General features: G+C 44.1%; 1 protein-coding gene across 3 annotated transcripts; it reads left to right on the top strand.

The window, feature by feature from the left end:
- Positions 1-3706: 3706 nt before the first annotated feature.
- On the top strand, positions 3707-15013 carry hnmt (histamine N-methyltransferase). Of its 3 annotated transcripts, none has more exons than XM_045704342.2 (7): positions 3707-4603; positions 4756-4895; positions 4989-5041; positions 5336-5443; positions 5685-5815; positions 11716-11809; positions 14448-15013. In XM_045704342.2, the coding sequence occupies exons 1-7, from the start codon at positions 4454-4456 to the stop codon at positions 14798-14800; spliced, it is 1029 nt and encodes a 342-aa protein (XP_045560298.1). In that variant the 5' UTR covers positions 3707-4453; the 3' UTR covers positions 14801-15013.
- Positions 15014-16796: the final 1783 nt, after the last annotated feature.

Below are 16796 nucleotides of genomic sequence, written 5' to 3'. Positions count from 1 at the left end.
CAAGTCATAGACTGTTCACTCTGCTATCTCACGGCAAGTGGTACCGGAGCGCCAAGTCTAGCACCAAAAGGCTCCTTAACAGCTTCTACCCCCAAGCCATAAGACTGCTGAACAATTAATCAAATGGCCACCAGACTATTTACATTGACCCCACCCTTTGTTTTTTACACTGCTGCTACTCACGGTTTATTATCTATGCATAGTCACTTTACCTCTACCTACATGTACAAATTACCTCGACTAACCTGTACCTCGCACATTTACTCGGTACTGTGTACCCCCTGTATATAGTCTCGTTATTTTATTGTTACTTTTAATTACATGTTTTACTTTGGTTTATTTAGTAAATCTTTAACTCTTTCTTGAACTGCATTGTTGGTTAAGGGCTTGTAAGTAAGCATTTCACAGTAAGGTCTACACCTGTTGTATTCGGCGCATGTGACATAGTTTTATTTGATTTAACATTTCAGCCGTGTTTGGCATCTCTGGGCAGGGCTGTAACACGTTGGAGTCTCTGGGGCAGGGCTGTAACACGTTGGAGTCTCTGGGGCAGGGCTGTAACACGTTGGAGTCTCTGGGGCAGGGCTGTAACACGTCAGCTGTGGTTGGAGTCTCTGGGGCAGGGCTGTAACACGTTGGAGTCTCAGGGGCAGGGCTGTAACACTGCTGTGGTGAGAGTCTCTGGGGCAGGGCTGTAACACGTTGGAGTCTCTGGGGCAGGGCTGTAACACGTTGGAGTCTCTGGGGCAGGGCTGTAACACGTCGGCTGTGGTTGGAGTCTCTGGGGCAGGGCTGTAACACGTTGGAGTCTCTGGGGCAGGGCTGTAACACGTTGGAGTCTCTGGGGCAGGGCTGTAACACGGCTGTGGTTGGAGTCTCTGGGGCAGGGCTGTAACACGTTGGAGTCTCTGGGGCAGGGCTGTAACACGTTGGAGTCTCTGGGGCAGGGCTGTAACACGGCTGTGGTTGGAGTCTCTGGGGCAGGGCTGTAACACGTCGGCTGTGGTTGGAGTCTCTGGGGCAGGGCTGTAACACGTCGGCTGTGGTTGGAGTCTCTGGGGCAGGGCTGTAACACATTGGAGTCTCTGGGGCAGGGCTGTAACACGTTGGAGTCTCTGGGCAGGGCTGTAACACGTTGGAGTCTCTGGGCAGGGCTGTAACATGTTGGAGTCTCTGGGGCAGGGCTGTAACACGTTGGAGTCTCTGGGGCAGGGCTGTAACACGTTGGAGTCTCTGGGGCAGGGCTGTAACACGTTGGAGTCTCTGGGGCAGGGCTGTAACACGTTGGAGTCTCTGGGGCAGGGCTGTAACACGTTGGAGTCTCTGGGGCAGGGCTGTAACACGTTGGAGTCTCTGGGGCAGGGCTGTAACACGTTGGAGTCTCTGGGGCAGGGCTGTAACACGTTGGAGTCTCTGGGGCAGGGCTGTAACACGTTGGAGTCTCTGGGGCAGGGCTGTAACACGTTGGAGTCTCTGGGGCAGGGCTGTAACACGTCGGCTGTGGTTGGAGTCTCTGGGGCAGGGCTGTAACACGGAGTCTCTGGGGCAGGGCTGTAACACGTTGGAGTCTCTGGGCAGGGCTGTAACACGTTGGAGTCTCTGGGGCAGGGCTGTAACACGTTGGAGTCTCTGGGGCAGGGCTGTAACACGTTGGAGTCTCTGGGGCAGGGCTGTAACACGTTGCAGTCTCTGGGGCAGGGCTGTAACACGTTGCAGTCTCTGGGGCAGGGCTGTAACACGTTGGAGTCTCTGGGGCAGGGCTGTAACACGTTGGAGTCTCTGGGGCAGGGCTGTAACACGTTGGAGTCTCTGGGGCAGGGCTGTAACACGTTGGAGTCTCTGGGGCAGGGCTGTAACACGTTGGAGTCTCTGGGGCAGGGCTGTAACACGTTGGAGTCTCTGGGGCAGGGCTGTAACACGTTGGAGTCTCTGGGGCAGGGCTGTAGCACGGCTGTGGTTGGAGTCTCTGGGGCAGGGCTGTAACACGGCAGCTGTGGTTGGAGTCTCTGGGGCAGGGCTGTAACACGGCGGCTGTGGTTGGAGTCTCTGGGGCAGGGCTGTAACACGTCGGCTGTGGTTGGAGTCTCTGGGGCAGGGCTGTAACACGGCGGCTGTGGTTGGAGTCTCTGGGGCAGGGCTGTTGAATAAATGACTTATTGTAAGTATATCTAACCTATGCCCTGTTTATGCATGTACATGCATATTTTCTAATCCACACCCTTACCTTTTTTATAAGGTATCTATGACCAACAGATGCATACCTATATTCCCAGTCATGTGAAGTCCATAGATTAAGGCCTAATTAATTTCAATTGACTGATTTCCTTATATGAACTGTAACTCAGTAAAATCTTTGAAATTGTTGAATGTTGCATTTATATTTTTGTTCAGTATATGTATTTATGTACATAATATACCTGCACTGTAATTGATAAAGATTAGTAGTCTTTAATTTTATACTCAGGAAAAGCTCTGCATTAGTGTACCAGTTCTATCTGGGCTACAGGTCACAGGTAGCAAATGAATGCTTATATAACACTGTACAGGCAGCTCTTATATCCTTCCATGTTTAAAATGTACATATCAATTGTCTTGATACAATTTTCAGAAGTCTCCTATTTGAAGAGAAACATGTAAATCCTAAGAGATCTGTGTGTTCATAGTCTGTAAGCACAATGCACTGCTCACATTAATACACAGCTATTCCTTAGTTAGCTGTTAGCAGTGCTGGATTCCCTCTATGGGGGAAAGAGGTTCACAGAGCGCTGTGAATAGAGTGAATTGATAATGGGAACTAAGGATGCCCTTTGGTTGTTTACTAATGTGTGGGTTCCTTGAAACAGTCTGGGTCCATCCAATAGGAAGCAGGCTATGTTTGGATGCCAGCCAAAGGCAGAGGAGTACAGTAGGGAAGTATGGGCTCTATTTAATCCGTGTTGCAGAAGTCAAATCAAAGTTTATTTGTCACGTGCGCTGAATACAACAGGTGTAGACCTTACAGTGAAATGCTGAATACAACAGGCTCTAACCAATAGTGTGAAAAAGGTATTTGGTGAACAATAGGTAGGTAAAGAAATAAAACAACAGTAAAAAGAAAGGCTATAAAAGTAGCGAGGCTACATACAGTAGAGAGGCTATATACAGTAGAGAGGCTATATATAGTAGAGAGGCTATATACAGTAGCGAGGCTATATACAGTAGAGAGGCTATATACAGTAGAGAGGCTACATACAGTAGAGAGGCTATATACAGTAGAGAGGCTATATGCAGTAGAGAGGCTATATACAGTAGAGAGGCTACATACAGAAGAGAGGCTATATACAGTAGAGAGGCTATATACAGTAGAGAGGCTATATGCAGTAGAGAGGCTATATGCAGTAGAGAGGCTATATGCAGTAGAGAGGCTATATACAGTAGAGAGGCTACATACAGTAGAGAGGCTATATGCAGTAGAGAGGCTATATGCAGTAGAGAGGCTATATACAGTAGAGGCTATATACAGTAGAGAGGCTATATGCAGTAGAGAGGCTATATGCAGTAGAGAGGCTATATGCAGTAGAGAGGCTATATGCAGTAGAGAGGCTATATACAGTAGAGGCTATATACAGTAGAGAGGCTATATACAGTAGAGAGGCTATATACAGTAGAGGCTATATACAGTAGAGAGGCTATATACAGTAGAGGCTATATACAGTAGAGAGGCTATATACAGTAGAGAGGCTATATACAGTAGAGAGGCTATAAAAGTAGCGAGGCTATAAAAGTAGCGAGGCTACATGCAGACACCAGTTAGTCAGGCTGATTGAGGTAGTATGTAGATATGGTTAAAGTGACTAAGCATATATGATGAAGAGAGAGTAGCAGTAGCGTAAAAGAGGGGTTGGCGGGTGGTGGGACACAATGCAGATTGCCTGGTTAGCCAATGTGCGGGAGCACTGGTTGGTCGGCCTAATTGAGGTAGTATGTAGATTAATGTATAGTTAAAGTGACTATACATATATGAACAGAGAGTAGCAGCAGCGTTCAGGGTTACAGTGTGATTGCCTTTAAATTTCAATGTTCCCACATTAGCGGAGACTGCATTCACGGTAAATGCTGCATATGTTGGTTCAATTAGAAAGTACCTTTACATTTCTATCACGCCATCTCTAACGCTTCAGCAATACAGGTTGAATAGAGCCGTAAGTCTGAGAGACTTGCCACTGTATAGTATAACATGTCAGCTAAAATAAGGCAATGCATTTGTTCTCAATCTATTCCTTGTGTCCTTCAAGATGCTTAACATAGCCATTCAGTGTGTGAAATGATTGTTGTCTGTAAAAATAATTAATGTAGATGTGGTTGAAAGATGGATTAACCTTGAGAGGTTGTGCTCCGGGCACTTTGATTTGGTTCTGGAAATGGCTCCATGGATATTTGACTGGATGGGAATGGAATGTGACAGCACAGCTGCATGGACTCTATGAACAGACCAGTACTGTGCATACAGACAGTCTGTCTAGTTATATTATTGGGGACAGAGTCCACCCAGTCAGAGGGGGCTAGGGAGGGCTTTCAGGTCTACTCAGGAGAGGCTTCTCATTTCTCTGTACACTACGGCAAGGTAATCCATGCTTCTCACGGTACTTTCTCAATTGACTGATCTTGATGATTTATATGAAATATGTTATGTTGAATTGTGACATGTAGAACTTAAAATACCAGTATTCTAACTGCATACTAAGGTTAATGTCAGTTTGGTCTTTACATCAACAGGCTGCAGCCATGGACACTGTGAAGCCAGCGGGGTACGAGGGCCGTTATGTTCAGGGGTTCCAGTTTTACTTGAAACACTCGGAGGAACACAAGGCCATCCTTGGGTATGTCGACAAGGTTCTCCCTGGAGAGTTCACCAGGTAATGATTTATAACTCATCTAGTTTGGTTAGTACATTACTAATGATCATCTGGGATATATTTACAGTAAACTGTTCTCTTTGATTTCTGTAGAATTGGAGAGGGGAAATCCAAAATGGATGTTCTAGGTGTTGGAAGTGGTGGCGGTACGTAATTTAATCTGAGTTGCACTCAACTATTAATACTCAACTGTTTCTCCAGATTTATACCGCCACAGTGACAGCCTATATAGCCCTAGTAATACTAGTATAGAATTATACAGTTCCTCCAGTTTTATGTGGTAATAGAGCGGTGATCGGTCAAATGTGCATGCCCTCACATAATATGCAGGGAATTGTTGATTTTGCAGCACATTCTACGATCGCGTCCTGCGGTGGACTGATTATGGCTTCATGGTTATAATGCTGTGGTCTTCTAGTTAAAGTGTTATGGTATTTCAGGGGAGATGGATGCCCACATCCTGTCTATTCTACAGTCTAAACTGCCAGCCACCGCTCTTACTGCAGACATAGTGGAACCCAGCATCCACCTCACTGACAATTTCAAAGGTACTGATTTATTTCACATGTATTTATTCAGGGGCGTCACATTGAGATTGGTGTCTCTTTTGCTAGGGAGACCTGATTCTCAAAGAGCTACAGGTCAAAGAGCTACAGATTCACGTCTGCATTGTCATCTGTTCCAGGAGTTATTGTGATACCATACAGAGTCTGTGTATTTGATCATCATGCCTTTGATCAAATACTCTCACTAGATGTTTTGCCTGTTTGTCTTGTAACTGTTTTGTAGCGTTAGTGGAAAAGACTCCCAGCCTTCAGAAGATCCCGTTCTCTTGGCACACCGTGACGTGTGGAGAATATGAGAAACAGGTCAAAGACAAAAGAGAGATCAAAAGATTTGACTTCATTCACATGATTCAGGTAAACTGCTTGACTATATATACAAATGATTCAGGTAAAAAGCTTGACAATGTACAAATGATTCATGTAAACGGCTTTACTTAATACACATGATTCAGGTGAAAGGCTTGAAGTTGCTTTGGAAATACCCAGTGATCTTAACCAGCCAACAATGGCGCCGACAGAGGGCTGCCTTGCTTCTATTCCTTAGTATTTTGTTTTTTGGTCTATTATTTCTTACATTGCTACCCCAGAAAATCTTAAGTGTTATTGCATACAGCCGGGAAGAACTATTAGTTATCAGAGCGGCGTCAACTTACCAGCACAACAACCAGGAACACGACTTTCCCGAAGAGGATCCTTTGTCTGAACTACCCAGGGCATTTGAACTGATTCCAGAGGCTGACCCAAAACAACGCCGCCAGAGAAGAGGTAGACGGAGCGGTCTTCTGGTCAGACTTCGGAGGCGTGCACACCACCTACCGCTTCCGAGTATATTATTCACTAATGTCCAGTCTCTAGATAACAAGGTCGACGAAATTAGTTGCAAGAGTTTCTTTCCAGAGAGACATACTCTGTTTCACGGAACCATGGCTTTCTCGGGATATGCCGTTGGAGTCGGTACAGCCACCTGGATTCTTTGTACGTCGCGCCGACAGGAATAAACATCTCTCCGGGAAGAAGGGTGATTAACAACTCATTGCGTAATATATATATCATACCAACGAGACATTAAAAACTGTAATATCTTATGTTTCACCGAGTCGTGACTGAACAACGACATTAACAACATACAGCTGGCGGGTTAGACACTCTATCGGCATCCTCTGGTAAGACACGGGGCGGCGGCCTATGTATATTTGTAAACAACAGCTGGTGCACAATATCTAAGGAAGTCTCGAGGTTTTGCTCACCTGAGGAAGAGTATCTCATGATAACCTGTAGACCACACTATCTACCTAGAGAGTTTTCATCTGTATTTTTCATAGTTATCTACATACCACCACAGACCAATGCTGGCACTAAAATCGCACTCAATGAGCTGTATTCTGCTATAAGCAAACAGGAAAACGCTCATCCAGAGGTGGAGCTCCTAGTGGCCGGCGACTTTAATGGAGGGAAACTTAACCTCTTACATCTAGACGTTCCGCTAGCGGAACACCTGCTCCAATATCCAATGATAGGCGTGGCGCGAATTACAAATTCCTCAAAAATACAAAAACTTCAATTTTTCAAACATATGACTATTTCACAGCATTTTAAAGACAAGACTCTCCTTTATCTAACCACACTGTCCGATTTCAAAAAGGCTTTACAGCGAAAGCAAAACATTAGATTATGTCAGCAGAGTACCAAGCCAGAAATAATCAGACACCCATTTTTCAAGCTAGCATATAATGTCACAAAAACCCAGAAGACAGCTAAATGCAGCACTAACCTTTGATGATCTTCATCAGATGACACACCTAGGACATTATGTTATACAATACATGCATGTTTTGTTCAATCAAGTTCATATTTATATCAAAAAACAGCTTTTTACATTAGCATGTGACGTTCAGAACTAGCATACCCCCCGCAAACTTCCGGGGAATTTGCTAACAATTTACTAAATTACTCACGATAAACGTTCACAAAAAGCATAACAATTATTTTAACCTCTTATGGCTAGGGGGCAGTATTTTCACGGCTGGATAAAAAACGTACCCGATTTAATCTGGTTACTAATCCTACCCAGTAACTAGAATATGGATAGAAAACACCCTAAAGTTTCTAAAACTGTTTGAATGGTGTCTGTGAGTATAACAGAACTCAAATGGCAGGTCAAAACCTGAGAGATTCCTTTACAGGAAGTGGCCTGTCTGACCATTTCTGGAACTTCTTTGCCATCTATCTTTTACAAAGGATCTCTGCTCTAACGTGACACTTCCTACGTCGTCCATGGGCGCTCAGAGCCCGGGAAAAACCTGAATGTCGTCATCCCAGCCCCAGGCTGAAACACATTATCGCCTTTCTCAAGTGGCTGATCAAGGGACTGTGGGCTTAGGCGCGTGACCTAACCCCGTCTTTGTGATTTTAGAAACGTTTTAGGAACGTTGGAGTGTTTTCTATCCAAAGCCAATAATTATATGCATATTCTAGTTACTGGGCAGGAGTAGTAACCAGATTAAATCGGGTACGTTTTTTATCCAGCCGTGAAAATACTGCCCCCTAGCCATAACAGGTTAAATCAGTTTTACATCATTTCTATCAGCATGTTAAAAGTGCAACCAGAGGTGAAAAAAAACTCTAGACCACCTTTACTCCACACACAGACGCGATCAAAGCTCTGCCTCGCCCTCCATTTGGCAAATCTGACCATAATTCTATCCTCCTGATTCCTGCTTACAAGCAAAAATTAAAGCAGGAAGCACCAGTGACTCGGTCTATAAAAAAGTGGTCAGATGAAGCAGATGCTAAACTACAGGACTGTTTTGCTAGCACAGACTGAAATATGTTCCAGGATTCTTCCAATGGCATTGAGGAGCACACCACATCAGTCACTGGCTTTATCAATAAGTGCATCGAGGACGTCATCCCCACTGTGACTGTACGTACATACCCCAACCAGAAGCCATGGATTACAGGCAACATTCGCACTGAGCTAAAGGGCAGAGCTGCCGCTTTCAAGGAGCGGGACTCTAACCCGGAAGCTTATAAGAAATCCCGCTATGCCCTGCGACTAACCATCAAACAGGCAAAGCATCAGTATAGGACTAAGATCGAATTGTACTACACCGGCTCAGACGCTCAGACGCTCGACAGATGTGGCAGGGCTTGCAAACTGTTACAGACTACAAAGGGAAGCATAGCCGGGAGCTGCCCAGTGACACGAGCATACCAGACGTGCTAAATAACTTCTATGCTCGCTTCGAGGCAAGTAACACTGAAACACGCATGAGAGCATCATCAGTTCCAGACGACTGTGTGATCACGCTCTCCACAGCCGATGTGAGTAAAACCTTTAAACAGGTCAACATTCACAAGGCTGCAGGGCCAGACGGATTACCAGGACGTGCACTCGGAGCATGTGTTGACCAACTGGCAAGTGTCTTCACTGACATTTTCAACCTCTCCCTGTCTGAGTCTGTAATACCAACATGTTTTAAGCAGACCACCATAGTCCCTGGGCCCAAAAACACTAAGGTAACGTGCCTAAATGACTACCGACCCGTAGCACTCACATCTGTAGCCATGAAGTACTTTGAAAGGCTGGCCATGGCTCACATCAAAACCATTATCCCAGAAACCCTAGACCTACCTCAATTTGCATAAAGCACCAACAGATCCACAGATGTTGCAATCTCCATTGCGCTCCACACTGCCCTTTCCCACCTGAACAATAGGAACACCTATGTGAGAATGCTATTCATTGACTACAGCTCAGCGTTCAACACCATAGTGCCCTCAAAGCACATCACTAAGCTAAGGACCCTGGGACTAAACATCTCCCTCTGAAACTGGATCTGGGACTTCCTGATGGGCCGCCCCCAGGTGATGAGGGTAGGTAACAACACATCTGCCACGCTAATCCTCAACACAGGGGCCCCTCAAGGGTGCGTGCTCAGTCGCCTCCTGTACTCCCTGTTCACTCATGACTGCATGGCCAGGCACAACTCCAACATCATTAAGTTTGACGATGACACAACAGCCTGTTCACCAACAACAATGAGACACGGAGGAGGTCAGAGACCTGGTCGTGTGGTGCCAGGACAACAACCTCTCCCTCAATGTGATCAAGACAAAGGAGATGATCATGGACCACAGGAAAAGGAGGACCGAGCATTCCCCCATTCTCATCGACGGGGCTGTAGTGGACTAGGCTGAGAGCTTCAAGTTCCTTGGCATCCACATCACCAACAAACTAACATGGTCCAAGCACACCAAGACAGTCATGAAGAGGGCATGGCAAAACCAATTCCCTCTCAGGAGACTGAAAAGATTTGGCATGGGTCCTCAGATCCTCAAAAGGTTTTACAGCTGCATCATCGAGAGCATCCTGACGGGTTGCATCACTGCCTGGTATGGCAACTGCTCGGCCTACGACCACAAGGCCCTACAGAGGGTAGTGCGTACAGCCCAGTACATCACCGGGGCCAAGCTTCCTGCCGTCCAGGACCTCTATACCAGGCGGTGTCAGAGGAAGGCCCTAAAAATGTGTCAGACTCCAGCCACTCTAGTCATAGACTGTTCTCTCTGCTACCACACGGCAAGCGGTACCGGAGCGCCAAGTCTAGGTCCATGAGGCTTCTAAACAGCTTCTACCGCCAAACCATAAGACTCCTGAATATGTAATCATATGGCTACCCAGACTATTTGCCTTGCCCCCCCCCCTCCCCCGCTGCTACTCTCTTTTCTATGCATAGCCACTTTAATAACTCTACCGACATGTACATAATTACCTCGACATCGGTACCCCCGCACATTGACACATTGACTCTGTACCGGTACCCCCTGTATATAGCCCCGCTATTGCTATTTACTGCTGCTCTTTAATTATTTGTTATTATTATCTCTTACTTTTTGGGGGGAGGTATTTTCTTAACTACATTGTTGGTTAAGGACTTGTAAGTAAGCATTTCACTGTAACACCTGTTGTATTCGGCACGTGACAAATAACATTTGATTTGATTTATGATGTCCATCCGGTTTGATTTCTATTTGCCATATCTTTCAAACGGTGCTCTTTCACAAAAGTTCTGAACCTAACCCATATACGTTTTACGGGCACAGTATGTTTTACATTAGTTATCTTGTTGTTATTAGTCCCAACCCCTCCCGTCTATCTCTTAACACCATCCATATTGTATTTATATTTGCCATATATTTTTCAACTGTGCTGTGATGTTTCACAAATGTTCTGAACCTTTCTATTCTCATTCTTTGTACAGATTGTAAATTGAAAATAAACATTTTTTGCCAGAAGTATTATTATATTATTGATCGATTGACTATGACTTTTTAGATCGCCCAGTAGTGCTATCTGCAGGTTTAGCTCCAGGTAAATATTGCAGTTCTTCAAACATTCCTGGACCTGTGACCAAAAACAAGCTACATATGGGCAGTACCAAAACAAATGATCTAATGATTCTTACTCTTCACAGCCAAATCTGCAGAGCTGGGAAGATTGTATCCCCCATATAAATAACATTCTGCAAGAATTATGTTTAAAAATTCAAAGTTTTGAATCCGGTGTCTTTTAGCGCATCAGTTCATAAACCATGTGCAATGGAATCGGTACGTCAAAAATCTCTTCACAACTATTTTGCAATCTATATGGCACGGCTGTCAATTTTTTGGTCCTTAAATGAAACTGGTATACTTTTTTTATTTATCACAATTTTCTTCAACCAATTATGGTCTTTAATGCAGGGCTGACAGACAAGTTCCTTTATCCCCCTTCCACTTTCCTCTTCCATTTTTGCGGTAATGCTGCAATTAGTTGGTTGTAATTTTAGGTAGAGTAGACATTTCCATATGTTTTAGTTAGCTGCATGTATGACAACTCCACCAGTGGTATTTATGATATAATTTACAAAGAGTATACCTTTTTTTTAATCATTAGTATATTTGAGTTTAACCACTCTAACACTGTGTTGTATTAGTTGTTCTGGTGGATTAAAATCTAGTACAACCACTAAAGTTTTTTTGATCAATTAGTATATTTGAGTATAACCACATTTATTGTATTATTTGTTCTGTCTTTTCTGATTAAATTGAAATGGCAACCTACTTTCTATGGCTTGTTTTAAAATAGAGATATTTGGGAGATGATTTCCTTTTCAAATATCTGAAAGTGAGAGAATTGGCCACTAGTCTAAGTGGTAACAGTATTTCTCTTCCATCCTCAACCTCACATGCATCCCTATTCAACCCCATAGATGCTATACTACGTAGATGACTATCCAGGAACCATCAAGTTCTTCCACAATCTTCTGAAGGAAAACAGCAAACTGCTCATAGTTCATGAAGCAGGTTAGTATACCAGTTCAGTCACAAACTGTGTAATATACAGTAACATATAATGTACAGTAACATCTAATGTATAGTAACATCATGTATAATATACAGTAATATATAATGTATAATACAGTATAATAGCATGTAGAGTAACAATATATATTATACAGTGCAGTAACATAATGTATAGTAGACATTAACATAGCATGTATAATATACAGTACCAGTCAGAAGTTTGGACACCTACCCATTCCAGGGTTTTGCTTTATTTGTACTATTTTTCTACATTGTAGAATAATAAAGAAGCCATCAAAACTATGAAATAACACATATGGAATCATGTAGTAACCAGAAAAGTGTTAAACAAATCAATATATATTTGACATTCTTCGAAGTAGCCACCCTTTGCCTTGATGACAGCTTTGCTGTATGGCATTGAAGCTCGTCTGGAGGTTTGTTAGCACAGTGTCCAAGGAAGGACCAGAAGTATACAGAATGGTGTCGTCTGCGTAGAGGTGGATCAGAGAATCGCCCGCAGCAAGAGCGACATCATTGATATATACAGAGAAAAGAGTTGGCCTGAAAATTGAACCCTGTGGTACCCCCATAGAGACTGCCAGAGGTCCAGACAACATGCCCTCCGATTTGACACACTGAACTCTGTCTGCAAAGTATTTGGTGAACCAGGCGAGGCAGTCATTAGAAAAACCAAGGCTATTGAGTCTGCCGATAAGAATACGGTGATTGACAGAGTCGAAAGCCTTGGCCAGGTCGATGAAGACGGCTGCACAGTATTGTCTTTTATCGATGGCGGTTATGATATCGTTTAGTACCTTGAGCGTGGCTGAGGTGCACCCGTGACCAGCTTGGAAACTGGATTGCACCACGGAGAAGGTACGGTGGGATTCGAAATGGTCAGTGATCTGTTTTATTAACTTTGCTTTTGAAGACTTTAGATTGACAGGGCAGGATGGATATAGGTCTGTAACAGTTTGGGTCTAGAGTGTCTCCCCCTGTGAAGAGGGGGATGAACACGGCAGCTTTCCAATCTTTAGGGATCTCGGACGATACGAAAGAGAGGTTGAACAGGCCAGTGATAGGGGTTGCAACAATGGCGGCGGATAGTTTTAGAGAGGGTCCAGATTGTCTAGCCCAGCTGATTTGTACGGGTCCAGGTTTTGCAGCTCTTTCAGAACATCTGCTATCTGGATTTGGGTGAAGGAGAAGCTGGGGAGGCTTGGGCGAGTAGCTGCGGGTGGGGCGGAGCTGTTGTCCGGGGTTGGAGTAGCCAGGAGGAAGGCATGGCCAGCTGTTGAGAAATGCTTATTGAAATTTTCGATAATCATGGATTTATCGGTGGTGACCGTGTTACCTAGCCTCAGTGCAGTGGGCAGCTGGGAGGAGGTGCTCTTGTTCTCCATGGACTTTAGTGTCCCAAAACTTTTTGGAGTTAGAGCTACAGGATGCAAATTTCTGCTTGAAAAAGCTAGTCTTTGCTTTCCTGACTGACTGTGTGTATTGGTTCCTGACTTCCCTGAACAGTTGCATATCGCGGGGTCTATTCGATGCTATTGCAGTCCGCCACAGGATGTTTTTGTGCTGGTCAAGGGCAGTCAGATCTGGAGTGAACCAAGGGCTATATCTGTTCTTAGTTCTGCATTTTTTTGAACGGGACATGCTTGTCTAAGATGGTGAGGAAATTACTTTTAAAGAATGACCAGGCATCCTCGACTGACGGGATGAGGTCAATATACTTCCAGGATACGCGGGCCAGGTCGATTAGAAAGGCCTGCTCACAGAGGTGTTTTAGGGAGCGTTTGACAGGGATGAGGGGTGGTCGTTTGACCGCAGTCCCATAGCGGATACAGGCAATGAGGCAGTGATCGCTGAGATCTTGGTTGAAAACAGCAGAGGTGTATTTGGAGGGCAAGTTGGTCAGCATAATGTCTGAGGGTGACCATGTTTACGGATTTAGGGTTGTACCTGGTGGGTTCCTTGATGATTTGTGTGAGATTGAGAGCATCTAGCTTAGACAGTACAGTAACGTATAATACATAATATACTGTAACGTATAATATACAGTAACATTTAATGTAACCTATACAATAGTAACAATGTATGATATACAGCACATTAACATAAAACGTATAATATACAGTAGTAACACAATTGATAATGTACAGTAACATGTGATATATAATGTACAGTGCATTATCATATAATGTACAGTAACAAAATGTACAATGTACTGTAACATATAATTCATTATACAGTAACATCTAATGTATAACATGCAGTACAGTAACTTGTAATGTATAATATACAGTAACATACTAATATATATATATATATATATATATATATGGTTAGGGTATATACACACACACACAATACAGCAACATATAATGTATAATTTTCAGTACAGTAACATAATGTATAATATACAATACAGTAACATAATGTATAATATACAATACAGTAACATAATGTATAATATTCAATACAGTAACATGGGCTACAGACTCTTTAGCAGGGTAGTAACCTATAGTATTGGTTGCAGATTTATACAAATGTTCTGGGGTTTGTACAGATGGTTATAAATATTAAAATATATCCTCCATTATTTCACTGTTCTCTATCATACTATTTCCAGCTGGCAGCGGCTGGGACACCCTGTGGAAGACCTACAGGAAAGAGCTCTGCACCAAGTCCATCTCTGACTACCTGTCTGCTGGAGACATCAAGGTTCATCTGGAGCGGCTGGAGCTTCAGTATGACGAGCACCTCATCCCTAACACCCTGGACATCACAGACTGCTTCACTACTGGGGATGAGATGGGAGAGCTGCTGCTGGACTTCATGACAGAGCAGGACCACTTCCACCAGTCTCTGACCCCTGACCTTAGAGCAAGCATCCTGGACCTTCTCCGGAACCGATGTAGCACAGAGAAAGAGGGCAGGATACTGTTCGACTGCAGCATGAGTTGTCTCCTGGTTTACTCCTGAACCATGTGTGGTGTTTAATGAGAGTGCCGAGAGTCATACGAAGAGATCTACTGTACACAGTATATGGCTCTGAGTTTGTCTAAGTGGCTATAGTGCACTTTGTAGCAAAGGCTATACCTATATATCTTCTGCAATACAACATGTTGGTTTTCTATCTGCAAACCAAATAGTTTTTCAGTGTTTTCAATAAAAGTGTCCTCTCATTCTCTCAAATATCATGCTCTATTTTGTTACAAATATCAGAAACACGCCAAGGCCAGTAGATGGAGCCATTAGTCCACATAGCAGGTCAGTAGATGAAGCCATTTGGTCTAGATAGCAAGGGAAAGGGAGATACCTAGTCAGTTGTATAACTGAATGCCTTCAACTGAAATATGTCTTCCACATTAAACCTAACCAATCTGAATCAGAGAGGTACGAGGGGCTGCCTTAATCGACATCCTTGTCTTCGGGGGCCGGGGAACAGCTGGTCAGTAGATGGAGCCATTAGTCCAGATAACTGTCAAGGAGATGGAGCCATTAGTTCAGATAGCAGGTCAGTAGATAGAGCCATTAGTCCAGATAGCAGGTCAGTAGATAGAGCCATTAGTCCAGATAGCAGGTCAGTAGATGGAGCCATTAGTCCAGATAGCAGGTCAGTAGATGGAGCCATTAGTCCAGATAGCAGGTCAGTAGATGGAGCCATTAGTCCAGATAGCAGGTCAGTAGATGGAGCCATTAGTCCAGATAGCAGGTCAGTAGATGGAGCCATTAGTCCAGATAGCAGGTCAATAGATGGAGACATCAGTTCAGATAGCAGGTCAGTAGATGGAGACATTAGTCCAGATAGCTGGTCAGTAGATGGAGCCATTAGTCCAGATAGCAGGTCAGTAGATGGAGCCATTAGTCCAGATAGCAGGTCAGTAGATGGAGCCATTAGTCCAGATAGCAGGTCAGTAGATGGAGCCATTAGTCCAGATAGCAGGTCAGTAGATGGAGCCATTAGTCCAGATAGCAGGTCAGTAGATGGAGCCATTAGTCCAGATAGCAGGTCAGTAGATGGAGCCATTAGTCCAGATAGCAGGTCAGTAGATGGAGACATTAGTCCAGATAGCAGGTCAGTAGATGGAGACATTAGTCCAGATAGCAGGTCAGTAGATGGAGACATTAGTCCAGATAGCAGGTCAGTAGATGGAGACATCAGTTCAGATAGCAGGTCAGTAGATGGAGCCATTAGTCCAGATAGCTGGTCAGTAGATGGAGCCATTAGTCCAGATAGCAGGTCAGTAGATGGAGCCATTAGTCCAGATAGCAGGTCAGTAGATGGAGCCATTAGTCCAGATAGCAGGTCAGTAGATGGAGCCATTAGTCCAGATAGCAGGCCAGTAGACCGAGCCATTAGTCCAGATAGCTGGTCAGTAGATGGAGCCATTAGTCCAGATAGCTGGTCAGTAGATGGAGCCATTAGTCCAGATAGCAGGTCAGTAGATAGAGCCATTAGTCCAGATAGCAGGTCAGTAGATGGAGCCATTAGTCCAGATAGCAGGTCAGTAGATGGAGCCATTAGTCCAGATAGCAGGTCAGTAGATGGAGCCATTAGTCCAGATAGCAGGTCAGTAGATGGAGCCATTACTAAAAGATAATAGGCCAGTAGATGGAGTCATTAGTCCAGACAGCAGTATTGGCTCTTCTACAGTTGTGGCCAAAAGTTTTGAGAATGACAGAAATATTAATTTTCACAAAGTCTGCTGCCTCAGTTTGTATAATGGCAATTTGCATATACTCTAGAATGTTATGAAGAGTGATCAGATGAATTGCAATTAATTGCAAAGTCCCTTTTTGCCATGCAAATGAACTGAATCCCCCAAAAACATTTCCACTGCATTTCAGCCCTGCCACAAAAGGACCAGCTGACATGTCAGTGATTCTCTCGTTAAACACAGGTGTGAGTGTTAACGAGGACAAGGCTGGAGAACACTCTGTCATGCTGATTGAGTTCGAATAACAGACTGGAAGC

The sequence above is a fragment of the Salmo salar genome, chromosome 21 (genome assembly GCF_965601325.2).
Source record: "Salmo salar chromosome 21, fSalSal1, whole genome shotgun sequence".
NCBI lineage: Eukaryota > Metazoa > Chordata > Actinopteri > Salmoniformes > Salmonidae > Salmo > Salmo salar.
Note: the sequence above shows the minus strand (reverse complement) of the source record. Positions and strands in the feature narration are given on the sequence as shown.

Bases quoted from the DNA above. Each gene is read 5' to 3' on its own strand.
- hnmt (XM_045704342.2), top strand. From the start codon at position 4,454: ATGGACTCTATGAACAGACCAGTACTGTGCATACAGACAGTCTGTCTA. The intron at 4,896-4,988 runs GTAATGATTTAT...TGATTTCTGTAG, and splicing joins CTCCCTGGAGAGTTCACCAG to AATTGGAGAGGGGAAATCCA. The intron at 5,816-11,715 runs GTAAACTGCTTG...TCAACCCCATAG, and splicing joins ACTTCATTCACATGATTCAG to ATGCTATACTACGTAGATGA.